At 35.5% G+C, this 23,048-nt stretch overlaps 1 protein-coding gene across 4 annotated transcripts in view; it reads left to right on the top strand.

The window, feature by feature from the left end:
- GMDS (GDP-mannose 4,6-dehydratase) overlaps positions 1-23,048 on the top strand; it is a 799,941-nt gene that overhangs the window by 155,063 nt on the left and 621,830 nt on the right. For all 4 annotated transcript variants that reach the window (XM_069103602.1, XM_069103600.1, XM_069103601.1 and 1 more), the window contains exons 3-4: positions 5,507-5,594; positions 9,481-9,590. In XM_069103602.1, coding sequence (XP_068959703.1) covers positions 5,507-5,594; positions 9,481-9,590 — 198 coding nt within the window. The remainder of the gene's footprint in view (positions 1-5,506; positions 5,595-9,480; positions 9,591-23,048) is intronic.

Genomic DNA, 23,048 nt, shown 5'->3' with positions numbered 1-23,048 from the left:
AGCATGAGTGACAGGATCTAAGGCTGCAGAGAGATCAAGAAGGTTGAGGATTGAGAAAGACCATTAAATTTGGCAATTTAGGAAACATTAGTAAATGGAAAGAGCAACAGCTGTTGAATAAAGTAATAAATAATAAATAAATGAGAAATAAAAAGCAATAATAAAAAATAATAAGTAATTCTGTTGAATAATAAGCAAGGGCAATGAAACAAGCATTCATTAAGTATCTTTTATGGGCTAGGTACTGTGCGAAGTGTTTTCCACATATTATCTTGTGATATTCCTTTTTTTTTTTTTTCTTTTTTTTTTGCTTTTTGGACGGCAATCGGGGTTAAGTGACTTGCCCAAAGTCACAGGGCTAGTAATTGTGTCAAATGTCTGAGGCCAGATTTGAACTCATGTCCTCCTGACTCCAGGGCCAATGCTCTATTCACTAAGCCACCTAGCTGCCCCTCTGGTGTGATTCTTACAACCCTTGGAGGCAGGTGCTAACATCTCTATTTTATACTTGAGGAAATAGGCAGCTGAGGGGTTAAGTGATTTGCCCTGGGTCAAACAGCTAGTAAGTGTCAGAGGCTGGATTTGGACTTTTGCCTTTCTGACTTCAGGCTTGCCCTGTGATCTTATCCATTGTACCACCCACTTCAGAAGACAATTGCAAAATATTTAAGATTGAATGAAAGGAGAGAAAATAGAGGCACCAAAAGTAGAAAGCTTTATCAAGGAATTATAGTCAGAGAGGTGAGGGGAGATAGAGTATGATAGCTAATAGGGGTGATTGTATTACATGTGCTTTTTTTTTTTTTGCTTTTTTTTGGAGGGCAATTTGGGTTAAGTGACTTGCCCAAGGTCACACAGCTAGTTTTGTTGTGTGTTAAGTGTCTGAGGCTGGATTTGAACTAAGGTCCTCCTGACTTCAGGGCCAGTGCTATGTTCACTGCGCCACCTAGCCACCCCCTACATATGTTTTTTTAAGAATGAGAGAGACATGGGAATGTTTGTAGGCAGGTGGGAACCAGCCATTAGATAGTGATAGATTGAAGATTAATGAGAGAATGCAGAAAATAGGAGGGGGAATTTGATTAAAAAAAAAAGATGGGCTGCTTTATTACCTTATATAGCCTAATGACCTCCAGGTCATGGGGGCTCACCACATTGGTGCTAAATTTAGTGTGGCCACTGGATTGGTTTTTAGGTCTGTTATACCTTAAGTTGCCTTCAGGTATAATATGACATCTCCTCAGAGCATAGAAAGCAGCTGGTTAGCCAGGCTGCCTGCCGAAGATCCAACCCACTTTCCCTTGTTACTTCCTGAACCCTTTTGTTGGCCCCTGATGTGTACTACAGCATCCAGGTACATATGTACACCCCTATGTGTGTGTATTGCTTTAAGGTTTGTGAAGTACTTATATGCATTATATTGTGATGATGTAGGGACTCAAATATATCATTCAAAGATTGGTTGAAAAACTAGGGATGTTTATCCTTGAGAAGGGAAGAATTTGGGGGATGGGAGGTCATGGTAATTGTTTTCACATATTTCAAGTTCTGTTGTGAGAAAGGGATCTTGATTTTCTTGGTTTGTTTGGGCACAGAGGACAGAACTTGGAACCATGGGTGATCCAAGAAAGCCAATTTTTGGTTGGATATAAGAAAAAAAAAGCTTCCTTAAAATTAAAACTTTCTCAAAGTGGGAATGGGCTCTTGGGGAAACAATAGGTTCCCAATTTCTGAATATCCTCTAGAGGAGGCTGAATAATTTCCCTTTCAGGGTGTTTTGGAAGGTACTCTTGTTGACATACTGGTTGCTTTTCATGACCTCTGATTTGAGGTAACTTTAAACTCTGAGGTCTTCATTCCTATGAAATGAGACAGTTTTCACCTTTGAAAAGATTCCAATCCATCTAGAAACCAGTAAAATGCATATATAGCATGACTTGAAAAATTATAAAGTAGCATATTCAAAATTACAAGTAACAGAGTAAAATGTGAATCCATGTCATGGTATTTTTTCAAGAAGACTATTCATGACACATCCCTAGAGAGGAACCCATTTATTTGGATCCTAGAAGTGCTGTAATGAACAGGACTGCAAGAGAAATTAGATAGCAAACCCAATCCCTGCACTGATAATTTAGGAAGTCCCGAATTGATCAGATTGAGGACCTTGTAGCTGCACAGATCTGACTCACCTTTTTTGTGTTCCTTGGCCAAATATCCTGATGTTTCAAGCAAATGATTACCACAGTATATGTTTTCAGGAATGCATAATTAATTGAGTTGCTAATTTTCCCCTTTTATTGGAATCTTCTACACTTCTCAAATGACAAATAGTATTTGGTATCCAATGAAGAAAATATGCCTCCAAGAGAAATCTGCAGTCAGGAATTTGAGTTTAAGTTAGAACAGTTTCTCTTTTCTTCATTAAATATTAAAGATTTTTTTGAACTATTACTTATCTGACTGTAGGGGTTCACTTCAAATAGACTTTTCTCTGATACTGAGTACTTTAAGAAGTTTTCCTTTCCTTCCACATAATTGAATGTGACATGAAACATGTACTCTATTTTGAGAATTCAGTGATTTTACTAGTTTGTTGATTTTGAACTATTATTTTTTTAAATGCTTTGACCAATTAATTTTAAACATTGACTTCAGTTTGTAGAAGAACTCTTATTCTATGAGTTTCTACACCCTCTCATCTCTGCTCCCTCCACAAGAAAACCCAATAACTGAAGCCCATACCCTTTAAAAAACAATAGCATTCCAAAATCCCATATATATCTCTTTTATGAAGAGTTCACTAATCTTACATTCTTAGCCAGATTATGCACAGTTTGTTTCACCTCTGTTACAAAAAGACTCAGCTTTCATTAGTTCTTATGATAATGCCTTCTATCATGGATTAAATGTTTTAAGTAGTATTTCTCTTTGAATATACATACCAATATACATGCATATATACAATATACGTACATACCTGCACGTGAATTGCACTGTATACCTGGTTGGAGTGTTACCTGCTGTTACTGATGAAATGTAGACTGTTTTTTTGATCAAACATTATATAGCCAACTATGATCTACCTCTGACTTGTATCAGAATTGTCTATGTAAACATAGCAAACTTCTGCGATGTTGTCTTTGTTTTTTTTTTTTTTGCTTTTTGGAGGGCAGTTGGGGTTAAGTGACTTGCCCAAGGTCACATGGCTAGTTTTTGTGTTAAGTGTCTTAGGTAGGATTTGAACTCAGGTCCTCCTGACTCCAGGGCAGGTGCTCTACTCACTGTGCCACCTATCTGCCCCTGTAATGTTGTCTTTTTATTTGACATAGCAATATTTTATTTTGTTGATTGATTTAAAAATGTGATAGGGCAGTTTATATGATCTTAGCATTGTTTTTCATTGCTTAAAAATTAATAACCTACTTTTATTCTTTGAACTTCTCTTTACCAGGTAAAGAAACTTTCTTCTTAAGTAATGATAAATCTGAATTCAAGAGGGGAATAAAATTATGATTAAGACTTTATATGTATACTTGGATTAAAAAATCCATGAACTTGTAGAATAGTCATAACTGTTTATCAAGTTTATATCTTGTAAATTTGACAAAAATAAAAGAGGACTTAATGAAGTTTTTTTCTTTACATATACATATTTGTAAAAGAAGTAATTTAAAGCTGTACAGTTTTTTTGTTGTTGTTGTTCAGTTGTATCTGACTCTTAGTGACCACAGAGACCATAGCACACCAGGACCTTATGTCCTCCACTATCTCTTGAAGTCTGCTAAAGTTCATGTTCATTGTTTCCATGACACTATCTATCCAATCTTTTCCTTTGCCATCCCCTTTTCCTATGTTTGCCTACAATGTTTCTCTTTTTTAATGTTTGCCTACTGAAAACTCAGGTTATTGAGCGGTTTCCCATATACTTATCTTATTTAATGAGCTTTCATGTATTAGTCCTTTGGAAAAAAATACTTTAAATTAGTTTCTGTGTGTTTTGGCTAACCTGTCAAACAGAATATTCAGTTTTAGTTCATTTATAAGAGTATTTTACTTCATATAAGGAAATACATGAACTATGTGTCAAAGAGACAAAAGTACTACTGTCAGCTTCACAAAATTTAGATTTAAAAGGTTTTAAATTAGTATAAAATTTTAGACAATTTAATTACCCATGTCTGTCACCATAAAAATGACACCTATATCTGTATTCAGATTCATTCTTGTTCATTTTCTCCCTATGATGGTGATCCCAAAATTGAATCTAAGCTTAATCAAGTTTTCAGAAATGAAGAGAAAGAGGTAGGGTAAAAAGAGAACCATTAAGATGGGCAAAAAAGAATCCACCTAATATTTAACAAAGATTTTAAGAATGAGTCAAATGTTGAAATTAAAGCTGCCATTCCAGACTTGGCACTTGTCCAACTTGTGACCTAATCTGACATTAACACTGGCAACACAAAAGGTGCAATCTTTGCATAAGGAGGAAGTGGGATCAAGTCTTGAACAATTTCCCTTATGTACTAATTTCACATAGCCTTTTCTTTACCATCAGACTGGTACATATTCTTGTTCCAACTATTTTAATTATTGTAGTTAATTCAAAAATAAAATTTAAAATGACCTCTCTTCACTCATACATCATAGAGAGTAGGATTCTGCCTGAAGCCTCTGCTTACTTGAATTCGGTGATAGCAGTAATCTCTTCTCTGTCCTGTTTGGACTGTATAGCTGGTGTGCCTTGTTCTTGATAACTGACCCATCCCTTTCCTTTTTCTGTCACATATATCCTAACTATATATGTACATATGTGTGAGTATAATCTTTTGTTACCTTTCAAATTGCAGAGGAGTTATGTGTAAATAAGATCAAAGTTAAGTTGGTAAATACAGTGACACCCTGACCATACTTTAAAGCTCAGAAATGTTAAGTGATCTCTCCCAGAGTAAACAGTTCCTAGGCCACTAAGAAAAATAATGTTAGCTTTAGAAACCATAGCAAGATTTGTTATGTATTAAACAAGCAAGATGGTTTTTCCTCGCTGATACCGCTGTACATGGTCTGTCTTCAGTTTCAGAATAGAGAGATAGGCCTGTCAGCAATATATTGTGGGTATATGTGTGTGTGTGTGTGTGTATGTGTGTGTGTGTGTGTGTGTGTTTGGAAATTCATAGCCTATGGTAGCTAGAGTTAAGCTTTCATTCTGAAACCACATAATTAACCAATTACCTGTGAGGTTTTTATGTGTATGTTTTTTAAGGTTAGGAAGAGAGACCTGGGGGAAGAGCCAAAAAATAAAAGTTAACCATTGGTACTATTTCCAATTATTTGGTTTTTTTTTTAAGTCATCCTTTTTACTTAGTCAATAAAAAGATGTGCCATTTGATGCCTTTACTATAAATTCTAGTAAACCAGTTATTGAGCTGTATACTATACTACCATATTATACTTTTTCTTATAATTTTCTGTTTTTTTTTTTCTCATTATAAAAACAACAACATAGGTCCATGGAATTGTACGTCGATCAAGTTCCTTCAACACAGGGCGGATTGAGCATCTGTATAAGAACCCTCAGGCTCATATTGAAGGAAGTAAGCCATTTTCTTTCATGTATGATTTTTTTTTCAATTTCACCTAAAGGATAAGAAAAATAATTTAGCATTTAAAACCTATTTTTCACTCCTGTCAAATCTCATTTATGTACTACTTGTCTGCTTTGCTGATTGTTTACATGCCTTAGGAAAAGAACATTTCCTGCTTTTAAGTTGCCAGAGCATCCCCTAGGATAAAGCTGAGATTGGATTCCTAAAGGAATTCCTAAAGTGTAGAAGGAACTCTGCTACCCCAGTAGGACAGTATACTCTCATGTGGGAAACTGTACCATAATGATTATCTGATGACCCATGTACTTCAAACTGTGAAGTCCCTTTTATGCAAATAATGGAGAATGTTAGTTTTCTGCCTTCACCAAAGTCTGACTTCACTGTGGAAACATGATGTGGAGGTGATTCTGACTGTGCAAAGGTTATTCCCAAGAAGAATAAGCTCTTTGAGATCCTACTAAGTTGGAAAGACTTTGAATATAGTCTTCTGTGATCTGAGGAATACATCAGTAAGTTTGCAGGGCTTGTGATTAGATAGTTGGTCTCCATGTCAGACTCTTGGCTACAGACCCTAGAGACCATCTTCTAAGGTATATAGAAGGTTTGTAGTTTTTACCATTTAGGAGTATACCCATACTGGTGTAAGTCTGGAAGATTGTCATAATTAGCACTTTTCCCTCCCTTCCTTTTTTGTTTTTTTTATTTTTAATCAGGCTATTATGTTTAGTTGAAAAATTTAAATTCATTCATAAAGGCAGGAATATGTGATCGGCAAGTATATTAATTAAAATACATTGAACAAGCAGATTTCCTAAGGTAAGAAGGATGTCATTCATAGTGAGTGTTTATATATATATATATATATATATATATATATATATATATACCCGTGTTTCCCCGATAATAAGACCTATCCCAAAAATAAGCCCTCCCCTTACTGTGTAAGATTCCTCTAAAATAAGCCCTCCCCCAAAAATAAGCCCTATTGAGATTGCTACTGTAGTGAAGGTGATCCCCTGCACTACATGCTACATTACAGTACCCTCTGTATGCACCGCCCCACCCCGGGTGAAACACATGCCGCGCTCTGAGCTGCATCCAATCAGAGCTGAAGCAGTGAGCGCGTCATCCTGTTCTTTATTGAATTCATTATTGAATAAAGGTACATTTTTTTGTTCACATTTACCTGTTTATTAAAATTGCTGTCAATGTTCATTAAAATAAGCGCTCCCCTGAAAATAAGCCCTCTGGTGTTTTTCTGTCCAAAAAAATAAAAAGACAGTGTCTTATTATCGGGGAAACACGGTGTATATATATATATATATATGTATATATTTACACTTCTGTCACATTTCCACATCAAGAGATCCATATGTCCAAAGCTTCCTGGATGTCTCAACACGTTAGTAGCAATATCAGCCAGGCCCCCTTGAATGAGTCAGAACCAGATATTTTCCCCAACTTTTTAGATTTCAAACCTGTATTTTAAAGTGCATTGCAAATACCATCTCTTTCATGAAGGCTGCCCTGATTTTTCTGGTCTGTAAGGTTTGCATCTTTCAGATCTGATGTAGCATTTTGTTTTGTATTTCATTAGTGTACTTCTCACATGATGTCTATTATAACTGTCAATGTTTGTATCTCTTCTCTATATTTGAGTATACTTAAGTCCTCTGAAGTCAAGGACTATGTCTTGATAACTAATAATCCAAATTAGTTATTTCTTCCAGCTGCCAGTGCAATGCTCTGCCACCATCGAAAACTAATACAGTATTGTACTCCCTATTTCAGATGTCAAATATTCACCTTGAAAATGTTTCTTATTCTTGTGCAAAGTGAATAAGATGACAACTTCTGACTCTAGACATAGCCTAGGGTTCCATAACTTATTGTTAATCTTATGAATTACTGATTTCAATGGTGTTCAGTTCTTCCATAGAAGCAGATTACAATCTCTCCTATCTTTTTATCATATGCAGTTCTTGTGCAAGTATTTCCATAAATTTCTTTTTTTTTTTTTTTGCCTTTTGAAGGGCATTTGTGGTTAAGTAACTTGCCCAAGGTTACATGGCTAGTTTTTTTGTGTGGGTGTTAAGTTAAGTGTCTGAGGCCGGAACTGAACTTGGGTCCTCCTGACTCTGGGGCCGGCGCCACCTAGCGCCCCCCCCCTCCCCATAAATTTCCAATAGGAAAGTTGCCAAAGCTTTAGAAATCTTCTTGGCATAGCATATTGAGTGCTGGGTTTGGAGTTAAGAAGACCTAAGTTCAACTCCAACTCACTCATTAGCTGTGTGATTCTGGGGAAGTCATTTAACATCTGTCTGTCTCAGTTCCCTCAAGTGTAAAATCGTGATCATAATAACACCCAGAATTCTTATGATGATAATACTTGAAAATATTGACATATTTATAAAACATTTAGAATAATGCCTGGCATATAGTAGTTTTTAATACATTTTTTATTCCTCTTTCCCTCCCTGCCTTTTCCCCTCTATCCCTACTTCCTTTCTTCCTTCCTTCCTTTTTTCCTTTTTCCCTTCTTCCCATCTTTCCTTCCTTCCTTTTCATTTAATATCTCATGGGTATAGATTCTTACTAAAGCTATCCAAATGTTTTCTCTCTCTTTTTAAAAAAAAATAACTATTCCATTTCCTCATTCAGGCCTTTATCTCCTTTGATAGTGTCTTTTAGATTACTTGACTTGCACAAAAAAAAGATCAAGGTTATGTGAAAATAATGTGAAGGTTATTAGTAAATATATGGATGAGTTAAATTATAGGATCCTAAATTGAGAGTTAATGGGCGGCTAGGTGGCACAGTGAGTAAAGTGCGAGCCCCGGAGTCAGGAGGACGTGGGTTTGGATCTGGCCTCAGACACTTCACTCACACACACACACACACACACACACACACACACACACACAACCTAGCCCTGTAACCTTGGGCAAGTTACTTAACCCCAATTGCCCTCCAAAAAAGGCAAAAAAAAAAAATAAATTGAGAGTTAGAAGGGACCTTAGAGATGAGGACATTAAGGCCCAATGAGATTATGTGATTGACCCATTTCTACATAGCGGAAATATAACAGAGCTTGGATATGTAAACATGTCCTCTGATTTCAAATCCAGCCACTTTTCTGTCATTCTGTCTTGTGCCATTTAGGCTTTGTAAGTATATGCAAGTAGGTATAATACATCAGTTAACTGAAGAGGACTGAAGAGCCTTTAGCAGAATATTTACTTTTTGATTATCATCTTTGGGAGTTAGGTCTTCTTACCCATCAGGGAATGTAAACTTAATTCTTTTAAATTTGAGAGGAACAGGGAAGAATATAATAATATTCATGCTTATATGGCACTTAGAGAGCCCCCAGGTAGTAGCATGTGAACAAGTATAAAAGTATTTTCATGACCAGTTTTATTACCATGATTTTTTTCTTCTTTAAAAGCATAGATATTTAATAGGGATTCTTTTTGCTCCATAGTATTCAGCTTTCACATAGCATATTTCTTAGAATTTTTAATGAAAAAGTATGATTTATGAATTATATATCATCTGGCTTATTGTCTTCTACATAATAATAGCTCAATAAATATTTAATTATAGTTCCTTGAACATAGTAGACACTTAATAAGTACTTATTGAACTAATTGCATATGATATAGTAAAATCATAGTTTTAAAAGAATCTTTTAATATCTTCTTTGTAAGTTATTTTAAAGTGACAATTAAATTTTACTGCTAATGAGCCTATGAAGGTAAATTTACTTATTTCACATGAAGCTTCAAACTTTCTAAATGTGCTTATCTGTTTTAATTTTTCTTAATCACTTTGATTTGCTTTTTTTCTAACGGTGTGTTCTTGAACCCCAAAGATATGAAATTGCATTATGGAGATCTCACGGACAGTACCTGCCTTGTGAAGATAATTAATGAAGTGAAACCTACAGAAATCTACAATTTAGGAGCCCAGAGTCATGTCAAAGTAAGCAGTTTTCCGCACTGAGTTTTATTGAGTAATGATGTAGAGGGCAACTCCAGGTTCTGGAATGAAAGACACTCCCAGACTGAGAGCTCAAGTTGTTCCTTCTAATTATTGAAAACATTTGAACATTAGTGATACTAATTTGTGATACTAATGTGGAATTACTGTTTAAAATCGTTTTCTTATTAAACATCATAAAATTTCTTATTCAACTATGTAAGAAAATGTTACTACCAATTCTAAGAAACATTATTTCATATTACTTTGATACCATAAGCCCCCAGCTTTTATCTTTTGTTATTTTCTATCATTTCAAATTACATTGAAGATAAAATGCTTTGGTAACATCTTGGAAAATGAAATCTCAACCCATGTGCCATTTTAATATGTTTATATTTAATAAACATTTAAAGTACTAGTTGAGAGAATAATATAGCCTGAAAAAAGCTGCAGGCTTTTTTAAAAGCTGTCTTCTGTTCTTTTGTGCTCAATGATATTCACCGGAGTGAAAGTTTCTTCATATTTTTCCTGTCCTTCAGCTTTATCAAACGGTTGTTGAATTCCTGCCTGTTTTCTCAGACTTTCCAGCAATCTCTATATCTTGTCCATTTACTTTTCAGAAACTTGGTATATTAATCCCAGAGATACTGAGAATATTATCCACAGGGCTTTAGGAATTTTCTGAGTTCCAATTGTGGCCTTCGTAGCACATTGCTTACTGTTGGACTGAGTGAAATAGGAGAGGGATTAAATTCCATTCCAGGGAGTTGTTTAGGATAGTTGATGGCTCTTCTAATGCACATATATCATATAAATAAAAAGAAATATATTTTAGTTAGGAAAACCACAATTACTATGCAAACTTGTTGGTACTACTTGCCGGTCTACAATATCATATTTCCTAGGCAGGATGTAATTTATCTATCATCTCTGTTCTGTTGCTAAAGGAAAAAAAATGTACGATCACATGAATCTATATGGCATACCATGAGAAAGATAGTGGTGAAATGACTCTTCTGAACCATTGGCCTAAAGTAATTCCATAAAACATTAGACTCATTTTCATAACATAGAATGTTAGCATGTACATACAAATTGATTGGGACATTTTGCTAATCTCTACATTCTAGGAGAAAATGATTTTTCCCTTGATCTGTACTATGTCTGTTTCCCATTCATACTAAAATCTGAGCTCTGAACAACATGCAGACTTTTATGTCAGGGGTGGCTAGGTGGTGCAGTGAATAGAGCACTGGCCCTGAAGTCAGGAGGACCTGAGTTCAAATCTGACCTCAGACACTTGACACACTTACTAGTCCTGTGACCTTGGGCCCAACTTAACCCCAACTTCCCTTCCCACCCCTCCAAAAAAAAAAAAAAAAAAAAAAAAAAAAAGAAACTCATGTCTTATTAGTACCTACTTTTTTCCCCCTCAATAACTATCTTTCCCCAGACTTACTAAAGGCAATAAAAGGTAAAGACTCTTATTCCCACAGAATGACAAAGACCCATCTTCTGATTTAATTTCCTCAGTCCCCTGAATATGTCTATATCCTGTTTCCCAAGGCCTAATAGCTTGAGAGGCAATATGATATAGGATACAGAGACCCAGCCTTAGAGGCAAGAAGGACCTGGGTTCAAGACCTGCTTCTGAGACATGCTAATACTATCTGTGTGATCATGAGAGTAACCTCTTAAGCCCATGTCTCTCCATAAGCCTTTAAATTACTTATGATTTGGCAGTCTGCATTAGTGGAGGGGGTGTCCATGGTAGTACTTAGCTTCACTAGTGAAAATACATGTCCTTGTGAAAAAATGTCATCTAGAAAAAAATGTGTATTTGTACTATTTTGTTTCTCTGTTTCCATTTTAACACTCCAACCTTCCTGTGAATATGACTCTTTAGAATCCATGAGAAGCTAAAAATCTGTAATGATGGAAAGATATATAAAATTGTGTGTAGGAGGTCTGTTGAGAGAAACCATTTTTTAACAGCCTAACTCTAAAACTGAAACCCTCTTGGATTGTTTTCCCGTTTTTCTTGCTGTAAAGGAATAGTGCCAGTTTGGAACATTTGACTGAAGAGACAGATAAATTAGTCTTTTTAAATGGTTTTTTTCCCCATGTGCACATTATAGAAATACTTCTTTCTTATTGAACTTTGTAATATAATGATAAATAAATATTTTAGTAAACTGTTAAAAATGTTAGTTTTCAGAAATTTATAATTTTTTTAGTAGTATGTTTGCTTCTTTTTTTCTGGATTGTGATTATTTTACAGTAAAACATTTTTTTATTATATTCTTCATTGTTCAAGATAAAAATTATTTTTTCTTCCTTACTAGTAAAACACAAGTTTGTTTTAATTATCTAAATACTATCCAGATGTTTTTATCACTGTCATACCTCTTGTTTTATCCAAAGAATGAAACTTTTCATTTTATACTTTTTCATGAGTTAATAAATGATACTCTTTATCATTTATTAGGTCACAGATGTCATTTTCACTGACCTGTATTAGAAAAAAGTAAGAACTGTTGTTTCAGGCTGATTGCATGGAATTTTTGGAATTGAGACATATTGGCTTCCCTCAGTCTTCATCTGGTCTTTGAACCGTATAGTTTCTGCAGTCTTTCCCTAAATTTTTTATTATAACTTCAAATGTTTTTAAAATTAAGTATTTATTTATTTTTATTTTTCAGTATTCACTTCCATAAGATTTTGAGTTCCAAATTTTCTTCTCATCTCTCCCTTCCCCCCACCTTGACAGCATGTAATTTTATATAGGCTGTACATATGTGTTCATATTAAGCCTATTTTCACATTAGTCATGTTGTAAAGAAGAATTAGAACTAATGGGAGAAACTATAAAAAAGAAGAAACAAACAAACAAAATAGAAAGAGCAAATAATATGCAGCTCAATCTACATTCAGACTCCATAGTTCTTGCTCCGTCTTTGGATAGCATTTTCCATCATGAGTCTTTTTTAGGAATATCTTAGATCCTTGCAATGCTAAGAAGAGCTAAGTCTATCAAAGCTAGTCATCAATGTGGCTATCACAGTGTACAGTATTCTCCTGGTTCTACTTGCTTCACTTAGCATCAGTTCCTATACTTCTTTTCAGGTTTTTCTGAAGTCTGCCTGCTCAGTGGCACAATAGTATTCCATTACATTCATGTACCACAACTTGCTTAGCCATTCCCCAACTGATGGGCATCCCCTCAATTTCCAATTCTTTGCCACCACATAAAGAGCTGCTATAAATATTTTTTCAATTTTCTGTTTCCTTCCTAATTTTGGTTGCATTGGCTTTGTTGGTGCAAAAATTTTCAGTTTCATGTAATCAAAATTATCCATTTTGAATTTCATACTGTTCTCTATCTCTTGTTTGGTCATAAATTCTTCTATTCTCCATAAATCTTGACAGGTAAACTTGCTCTTCCAATTTACTTATCAGCCTTCATATCTAAATCGTCTACCCATTTTTCACTCTATTTTGGTGTATGGTGTAAGATCTTAATCTATGCCTAGTTTCTGCCATACTATTCTCCAGTTTCCCCAGCAATTTTTGTCAAATAGTGAGTTTTTATTCCAGGAGTTGGAGTCTTTGGGTTTATCAAACAGTAGATTACTATAGTCATTGAGTACTGCAACTTGTGTAACTAAACTATTCCATTCATCCATCCCTCTATTTCTTAACCAGTACCAAGTAGTTTTCATGATGGCTGCTTTATAATATAATTTAAAATCTGGTATGGCTCAACCACCTTCCATTGAATTTCTTTTCATTAATTCCCTTGATTTTCTGGACCTTTTGTTCTTCCAGATGAATTTTGTTATGATTTTTTTCTAGCTGTATAAGATAGTGTTTTGGTAGTTTGATTGGTATGACACGGAACAAGTAAAGTAATTTAGGTGGAATTGTCATTATATTAGCTTAGCTTACCCATGAGCAACTGATATTTTTCTAATTATTTAGATCTTTTTTGTGTGAAAAGTATTTTGTAATTGTGTTCATAATGGTTACTGGGTTTGTTTTAGCAGGACTACTCCCAAATATTTTCTAATGCCTACAGTAACTTTAAATAGAATTTCTTTTTCTATCTCTTGCTGTTGGGCTTTTTTAGTAATATATAGAATTGCCAATGTTTTATGTGGGTTTATTTTATATCCTGCAACTTTGCTAAAGTTGTATATTATTTCAAGAAGTTTTTACTTGATTCTCCAGGATGCTCTAAGTATATCATTGTATCATCTGCAAAGAGTGATAGCTTTGTTTCTTCTTAGCCTATTTTAATTCCTTCAATTTCTTTTTCTTTTTTTTATTGCTAAAGCTAATGTTTCTAGCACCATAACGAATAACAGTGGTGATAATGGACATCCTTGTTTTACCCCAATCTTATTGGAAATGCTTCTAACTTATCCCCATTACATATAATATTTGCTGATGACATTTTAAGGAAAACTCCATTTATTCCTATTCCCTCTAGTGTTTTTAATAGGAATGGGTGATATATTTTGTCAAATTTTTTTCTATATCTATTGACATAATCATATTGTTTCTGCTAGCTTTGTTATTGATATGGTCAATTATGCTGGTAGTTTTCCTAATATTAAACCAATCCTGCATTCCTGGTATAGTAACTTTCACATTAACTGAGTGCTAATTAATTTTTTAAAAAAATTGTTAGTTTCATTTATATGCAGTTAAAAGTATTATGCTCAAATAGGAATTTAGGAATTTATTTGCAGATTATCATCTCCTAATATAATGGAAGAAGCATATAGGTTATATAGTTAAGAATATATTTAATTTCCAACTTTTGTGTGTAAATGGAGAGTAGTGCTGATGGCTGATAATAAAAAATTAGAGGATGTTATCAAATAGGATTTTTGTCTTTATGTTTAAAGTTACTTGTATTGGGTATTCACTATACTGCAAGTGTTAAGTATTATGAAAATAGGTAGAGAGTTGGTCAATTTCCCCATACTGGCCCTCTGTGTTATAGATTATTCTTTATTCCCCACTGTGTGTTTAAAAGAAATAGCATAATTTCTCAAACCAAATTTCTGTCTTCGATGAACTGCGAGCTTCCTTGAAATAATTTTATTTCTGACTCAGACCTTTCCTGGAGTAGGTGAAATAACTGAAGGATTTTAATTTCATAATTTATCTCTAGAGCTCAGGAATTGCCCAGTGAATTAAAATTAAATAAAAGATCATGGTAATAAAGGATATTATAACTTATTTTGTGAAAGTCCATAACTTACAGGAGTAAACTTCTGAATTTGTATTGATACTACCCGTGTTTCCCCGATAATAAGACCTATCCCGAAAATAAGCCCTCCCCTTACTGTGTAAGGTTCCTCTAAAATAAGCCCTCACCCGAAAATAAGCCCTATTGAGATTGCTACTGTAGTGAAGGTGATTCCCTGCGCTACACGCTACATTACGGTACCCTCTGTATGCACCGTCCCCCTCACCCCGGGTGAAATGCACGCCGCGCTCCGAGCTGCATCCAATCAGAGCTGCAACAGTGAGCACGTTATCCTGTTCTTCCCCATTGATTTGCTTATTGAATAAAGGTACATTTTTTTGTTCACATTTACCTGTTTATTAAAATCGCTGTCAATGTTCATTAAAATAAGCTCTCCCCTGAAAATAAGCCCTCTGGTGTTTTTCTGTCCAAAAAAATAATAAGACAGTGTCTTATTATCGGGGAAACACGGTAGTACTTGAAAAACTTAGAATTTTTTCTAATGTTCATACTTCCTCCAATAGCACAGATATCCACTCTTGTACAACTTGGCAGTTGTTGGGATAGTTTCTGACACTAGAAAAGGTGAACTCATTTCTTTGAACTAAACTAGACTGGTTCTCTGATGAAAGATGAGTAGTCCTTTACCTACTCAAAGCCCTGATAGACTGGTAAGATCCACCAGAGCTTGTTTTCATTCCATTGGCATAGTTCTCAATAACATAGGATCACAATTTTATGACATTGTAGGAGGTCTTTAGTTTAGTTAAGGCATTGACCTTTGTTTTATTGGCTGATAAACTGCATGTTGATACTCCAAAGGGTGACCAAAAGTTGATATATGAAACTTTTTGTTCTATTTAACTGTTCTCCAATATAGTTAAAATCTAATTCTGCTCAAAATCTTTCATCGAAGAAGGTCCCATCATGTCCTTTAGTATCCCATTCTGCTCTTAGATGATGCTAATTTCCAGGATTTTTTTCCCTTCCATAAAGCAGAAATCTGTCCATCAGTTAACATTTATTAAGTGCCACTATTTGCCAGGCACCACTAAGCTCTGGAAATCTACCTCTTGGTGATGTCCACCCTGGGCTTCTAGTTCTGCTTTCTGGGACCAAGCAAAACTCATTTGCTAATTAGATGGCGTCATTATTAATGTAATGTAATAGTAGTCATGGCTCACATTTGTGTAGTTCTTTATAATAACAAAGTGTGGTAAATTTGCAAATATTATCATCTTAGTTTCATATGTATGAAGCAGAGAAATAGAGAACCTACGTGATTAGCAAATAGTAATGCTTTGGAGCCTGAAGTTCAATGTTCTTTCTATTATTTGGCATATAGTATGCAGATGAATTGGGACCCTGATATCATTTTACTAGTCTGAAATCAGGCTACCTCTTGAATTTTCAGTTCTGGGAACCATATTTGAAGAGAGAGACACTTAAGAACATGGTCAAGGGGGGGCTACTAGTTTGGTTAAGTATCTCAGAATTACATTACATGAGGATTGTTTTAGGTAATTAGTGTTAGTTAAACTATGGTTTATGGAGGAACAATGACAGTGACCTTCAAATATTTGAAGGGATGTCATGTAAAAGAGGAATCAGGGTTTTTCTGTTTGACCCTAGAGGGGTCTACCTTGGATCAATGTGTGGGAGTGTTGTGGATGTTTTAAATTAAGTTAGAAATCAGAATTAAGTAGCAAATTGTCCTTTAATAAGTATGTGTATATATATATATATATATATTAAAGACTACAGCAGGCAGGAATGAGGACAAAGAAGTTTTCTGTATTAAGTATCTTTCCTTTTGAGGACATCATGTTATACTGTTTCATCAAAATTATGTGGAACCTAGCTAGTTGGAGAAGTTGTTTTGGTTAGTAAATTTGTAGACTGGGAGTTAAAAGACAAACTTCATTACCATGAGTTTCTGCCTTTGGAAGAATTGAGTTTCGAATTTTGTCAGTGATCTTTTGCTTGTCCTTGACTATTCCCCTGTAGCTACAATAGGAAATAGGGGAACTTTGGCTACTGGGAAACAGGAAGGGAAATAACAATAAAAGATGACATTATTAAAATTCTTTAAGGTTTACAAATAGGTAGGAGATTAGAGCTAAGATTTTGTTGGTATGTTGAATTTCAAATGAGGAAGCTCTCTACCAATGCAGACCATCTCTGAAACTTGGAGAGGTGCTCTAAGTAGTAATAGCTAACATTTTGGACATCACACCATTTGAGCTTCACAACAATCATGTGAGGTAGGTATGTCAGGTATCAGTTAAAATATTTTGCTAGCTATCAACTAGCCAATAAATATCAGAGACTAGATTTGAACCCAGATCTTGATGCCAAATTGAACCCTATACATTACACCACATGGAATGTCAGTAGGGACAGGGAATTCACATACTGACTTTCAGCAATCAACAAGAATTTATCAAGTGCCTACTGTTGGTGTTGGAGATAAAAATGATATTCTGTTGTACCAAGAGTTTTTAATTGGTAATCAAGCCAAGCCTTCTCTCAGTATGCTCCGTTCCCTATTCATTTGCTGTTAATTTCTTTATTTCCCCTTAAGTACAGTAGGAGACTAGGGTAGATATCCTCTTAATAGGAATGATTGTATTGGTAGATACCAAGTTTTAAGAACTAAACAGAAAGCCTGTCTAGCAGCAGAGTGTAATGTTTTCAATAAGGTTGATCCAAACAAATGATTCTTTTTTCAGCATGCTTGGAAAATAAAGTTCTAATCTTAGCACATTCTGAAGTTTGGTCCATTTGAATCAGTGACGTCTAGACTCTTATTGGATGTTGTTTATTTTGGCTTCTCTCTATGCAGAATAAAGTCTTCTATCACTCTCACTTCCAGTTAATTTTATGTGGGCTATGCTGAAAGTAAGGAAAATAAAATAATAGGAAGTTGGTCTGGTTTCCTGTAGGAAACCAATGAAGATGAAATTGGTTCTTGGAACGAACCCACAGCAGTCTGGGAAATACTGACTGAAGACGTTTTTCTGATTCATAAGAGTTATGACTCATGAAATAGGTCATTGAGAGGCTGATTGGATCTTATGTGGGAGAAAGTGAGAGGTGACTGAAATGCACTGGTTATTAAAAGCAGTAAACTAGCCTGGTGTCGTCATCGAAATTGGAACAAATTATCCAATGTGTAATCTTGCCTCTTTTGATCAGGGGAGAACTCAGGAATCTCTTCTGTGCTGCTTTGTAGAATGTTTGTTAATAGGAGCACATTTAGGTATTTATTTGAGCTTTGAATTCCTTGTTCCACTAAAAATTATTCCGTTATGATTTTGGAGCTTTTGCAAATTCTCACATAGCTTCTCTGATAATCGTCTATCATTGCTGGATCATAGGATTGGATAAAAGCCTCCCCGTAATGCCCCTCCCCCAAGCTCATTTTAAGAACATCATAAAAAGTTCAGAGAAATGAGAATCTCTCCTCATTTGAAATACCTTCTAATTGTCACTAATGATGAAAGCAGAGTAGTGTAGTGGAAGCAGTGTGGGCCTTGGAATCAGAGATACCTGTATTCAAATTCTGATTGTGACACTTAATAGCCTCTGGAGAAGTCATTGATATCTCAGAACCTAAATTTCTTCATCTGTATAATATGCATAATAATATTTTCATTACTCATTTGTGGGGTGACTTAGGAAAGTACTTACATAAAATGTTCGTTATTATTTTGGGTGTCCTCATGGTACACTGGAAAGAGCACTGGAACTGGAGTCAGAACACTCAGTTTTGAGTTTTAACATCATTTCCCACCATTTCCTCCTTAATTCCGGTCTCTACTAAAGAGATGGCCCTTCTCTTCACCAAGCCAATCCCTATACATGCCACCTTGATTCTATTCCCTTCTCCTGTCTTCTTGAGCAAATTGTGCCCTCTATCATACCCCCAATCTAATCCTCATTTTCTCCTAATTGGTTCCTACCTTCTTGCCTACAAACATGCCCAAGTTTTCTCCTATCTTCAAAAAGCCCTTATCTAATTCTTCCTTCCCCACTCACTACCTTCCTTTATCTCTTTACGCTTTCTAAACCAATCATTGCTTCTATTTCTCCTTTCACTCTTTTCTTAACTGCCAGTTAAGAAGTACTCATTTCATTGATATAGATGATTTATCTCCCTTACCAAGTCCCCATCCCCACAGTGCCTTCAGGACTTTTTCCGCCTGAGGGAAGTGCCAGACTCCCCTCATGGGACAATTAGAGTGCATTTTCTGTTCACCATTTTGGATCTCACTCAAGTTAAAGAGAAACTGGGGTGATACTTGGAAGACCACACTTAATTTACTGAGGCTAAAATCCTCATTGTATTGTATGTAGGATGTATTCCTACAATTTGAGCTTTCTTGGGATGATTTGTATATCATCTTCTCGACTTGTTGTACCACTGAGGAGAAGAGGAGAATTTGGGAACAAGGTAAAAAAATTAGAGATTTTTTGGCTAGCAATGACCCCACAAAATAACCCCCTCTCCCCCATGGAACAGCTGCTGTTCCAACTAGTGACCTGGATGGGTCTATCAAAAGAATGATGCCTAAAAGACAATCTTCAGTCATTGTTATGGATTTTTAAAAAATCCTTAAAACTTCAAACTTCTGGTATTAAACACTGTTAAATTTAGGCAGGTTCTCCTCAGACAACAGATTATCTACCACTGGCAATTATTTTCAGAGCCATCCTGGCTTGTTCGGATTTGCCAGAGTTTGTAGTTTACTTTCATAGTTTAAAAACAACAAAAGCAAACAAACAAAATACAACATTGTGGCTTCTATGCAGTGTTGAGGCATGGGAATAGAACTTTTACATCTCATTAATAACGATGATTGCCAAATGACAGTTGACTCACTTTTTTTCCCCACATAACTCCAGGATAAAAGTAGATTTTTTCATGTACAGTGTAGAAGTGTATATAGAGCAGCTAAGTGGCTCAGTGGATAGAACACTGGTGTTCGAGTCAGGAAGACTCATCTTCCTGAGTTCAAATCTGGCCTAAGACACTTACTGGCTGTGTGACCCTGAGCAAGTCACCTACCCTTGTTTGCCTCAGTTTCTTATCTTTAAAATGAATTGGAGAAGGAAATGCCACTTTAGTATCTTTTCCAAGAAAATTCTAAATGGGGTCACAAAGAGTCAGAAATGACTGAAAAATGACTAAACAACAAGACGGTGAAATTTCATGTACTTCTGCGTAGTTTAAGGTTGCAGTTTTGGTTTTCGCTTAATTAGATTTAAATTTTCTTTTGGATATAGAAACTTCCATTTGTTTGCTATGCTTGGAAGGCACACTAGTTTAAGATTAGAGTTGAGGCTGCAGAGACAGTGGTATAGAGGTTGTAGTTTGTCCTTCGTTAAGAGGACTATGACATCAGGGAGATGAGGACATGACTTGCAATTGATTTTGATGTGAGTGAGGAAGGGCTGTGCAAAGTCTCCAGCCTCACTTTCTCCTCCAGAGCCATCTGGGTCCATTGAATAGATATTAATCAGGATAACTGCAGAAGTCCCAGGGTACAGTGGGAGACCTTAGCCCTTTGAAGCTAAGGTCTTTTCAAGTTCTTTGAACTGGACATCATGGAATTTAAGCTCAAGTGTTAGCTGTACTGCTTATTACCTTTGTGACTTTGAGCAAATCATCTGGGCTCCCTGGGCCTTGATTTCTTTGTCTGAAAAAGACACTAAGGCCAGATGTCTTTTTCAGTTCTAAAATCTATGATCCTATAATGTCTGCTTAATAGGTTTAATAATACTTTGTGAAATTCTTATATACTTAGTAAATTCTACCCCTACTAGATTGTATTCTCCTTGAGGACAAGATTATATCTTATTTAATTTTGTTTCCACCCAGCCATCTAGCACAGTAGAAAAGATTTTTTTGTATGAATGTACAAATGTTGAATGGTAACCCATTAATAGCAATTGATATCTGGAGATAGCATGGAACAGTGCACCTGTGTTCAATCCTGAATTTATTACCTTTGTATGATGTTGAGAAAGTTCCTGTCTCAGAATTTTTCCCTTCCTTCTCCCTACTTAGATCTTTCTTTGTGTTCCTAGTGCTTATTTTAAGACCTGTCAAATGTAAAATGATAGCAGTATCAAAAAGTGCTACTTAGCTCACTTCAAACTGTAGTGTATTTCTCATGACTTTAATATTCATAAAGCCCTTTGAGACTTAGAGCTAACCCATCTCTGCTAAGAAGTTGGAGGAGCTATTTGGGGACAATATAGAATCTTTAGTTAGAAAAATAACGTTTTGGACTCACCACCTTGTATCCCTGTCATTTCACATACTTCTCACCAGTCTTGGTATTTCAAGTATGTCTTGAAAGCTTGTTCACTTGTTTATTTACACTTCTGTATTTGTTTGAAAGAACTAGAAATCTGTCTCAGTCTTCTAGTTTCTAGCAGTTCTTTTGATGTTGACCCCACCTCCTTACAAAGAGATTCTCTTGGTATAACTAGAACAGGATGCAGTTCTCTAGGGGACGACCACGGTACAGTTGAAGGCATGTTACCTTTTGAGTATGGCTTCAGATGGGCTCAGATCCCCCTTCTGATGCTTATTGCCTCTGTGACACCAAGCAAATCATCTCATCTCCCTGGGTCTCAGTTTCCTTAAACGTAAAATGAAGGTCTCGGTTTCTAAGGTCCTTTCCACATCTAGATTCATGATTCTTGGCTTCTCCCCTACTGGATTGCTTCCAACTATATGTTGATATCAACTCTATTATAATGTTAATTTTTTTTTTTAATACTTGCTTTTGCTTAATCCTTGTGATTTCATAGGGGTCTTTTCTTTTAGGATTACGACAAATCAGTTGGACAAACACTTTAAAATCAGGAATGATGAGCTCCTCCCCATATTAATATGCATGTAGAAAGTGGGATATTGTATTGCCTTTGTAGTTTTCTACTCTTTCTTATGTCTCCCACTGCAAAACTTATTTGTTGCATTCATAATAAATACAAAACATCTTGATACCAAAAACAAACCAGAAAAAAAATCCTTGATTGTCAGTTCTAGGCTTTCTAAGAGCTTACATACAATTCTCCGTTTAACTCTTTAAGGGCTTCTACCAAGAGTTTGTTTTTCTATCTGTATCTGAAAAAGTAATAATTTTGTAGCTAAATCAGTTGTGATATGACCTTCTATAATCTGAGTAAAATTTCCAGTTTTCCCTAGGCTATACCTTAGCTTGAATGTAGCATGCATACATATACATAAAATTCAAAGGTTACATATCAGTTTCTCAGTTATCTAGGCTCTTTTGAATACTTTTTGGCTTTGGAAGATGACATATGGAGCGATAGGAAGCAATGCAGTGACCTCTTATCCAAATGCCTCCAAACAGACATAGAAAATGCACCAAACTAAATCCTGGTGGGGAAATTCAGAAAATGTCACAATGAGTCACAAAAGGACAAAATGGGCTCCACATAAGAGACAGATAGAGATGTCAGTGGACCCAAGGATGGGTCCATTGGGACAAGAGCACTCTGGCACCCAAAGAGAGCCCATGCACCAAGGCAAGACCCAGACCCAGACTGGGTCACCCCTAAACCCTGACTGATTGGACACAAACTCGTTTAGTATTCCTGGAAGGGATGAAGCAAAAGTTAAAGAATAAAAAAGAGTTAAAAATTTTTACAAATGCAATAAGTTTTAGGAAAAAAAATTGTAAGAGCTCTAGAAGAATTAGAAAAGGAATTAACAACTTGGCACAGTAGGTGCAAAACCTTGCCCAAACAGCAAACTTCCTGAAAATTAGAAAGGACTGAACAGAAGCCAATGACACTGTGGGGGCAATGAGAAATGTAAAAAGAAAGTCAAAAGGTTGGAAAAAAAAGAGAAGAAAATGTAAAGTATCTCATAAATTGTTGAACTATGTGAGCTCCATCATCAAAAAAAGGACCTAGACATCAGATCTCAAGAAATCTTTTTTTTTTTTTTTCCTTTTGGAGGGCAATTGAGGTTAAGTAACTTGACCAAGGTTACATGGCTAGTGTTTTTTGTGTGTGGGTGTTAAGTGCCTGAGGCCGGAACCAAACTCCTGGGCCACCTAGCCCCCTGATCTCAAGAAATCTTAAACAAAAGCTTGCTGAAATCTCTCAGAAACAGAGGGTCACGTAGAAATATGAAGAATCTATCTGTTACCTCC

Source organism: Petaurus breviceps, unplaced genomic scaffold (assembly GCF_028583685.1).
Source record: "Petaurus breviceps papuanus isolate PSGF00001 unplaced genomic scaffold, PetGlider_PUasm1.0 582, whole genome shotgun sequence".
Taxonomy (NCBI): Eukaryota; Metazoa; Chordata; class Mammalia; order Diprotodontia; family Petauridae; genus Petaurus; species Petaurus breviceps.
This window is presented reverse-complemented; position numbering and strand designations above follow the sequence as displayed.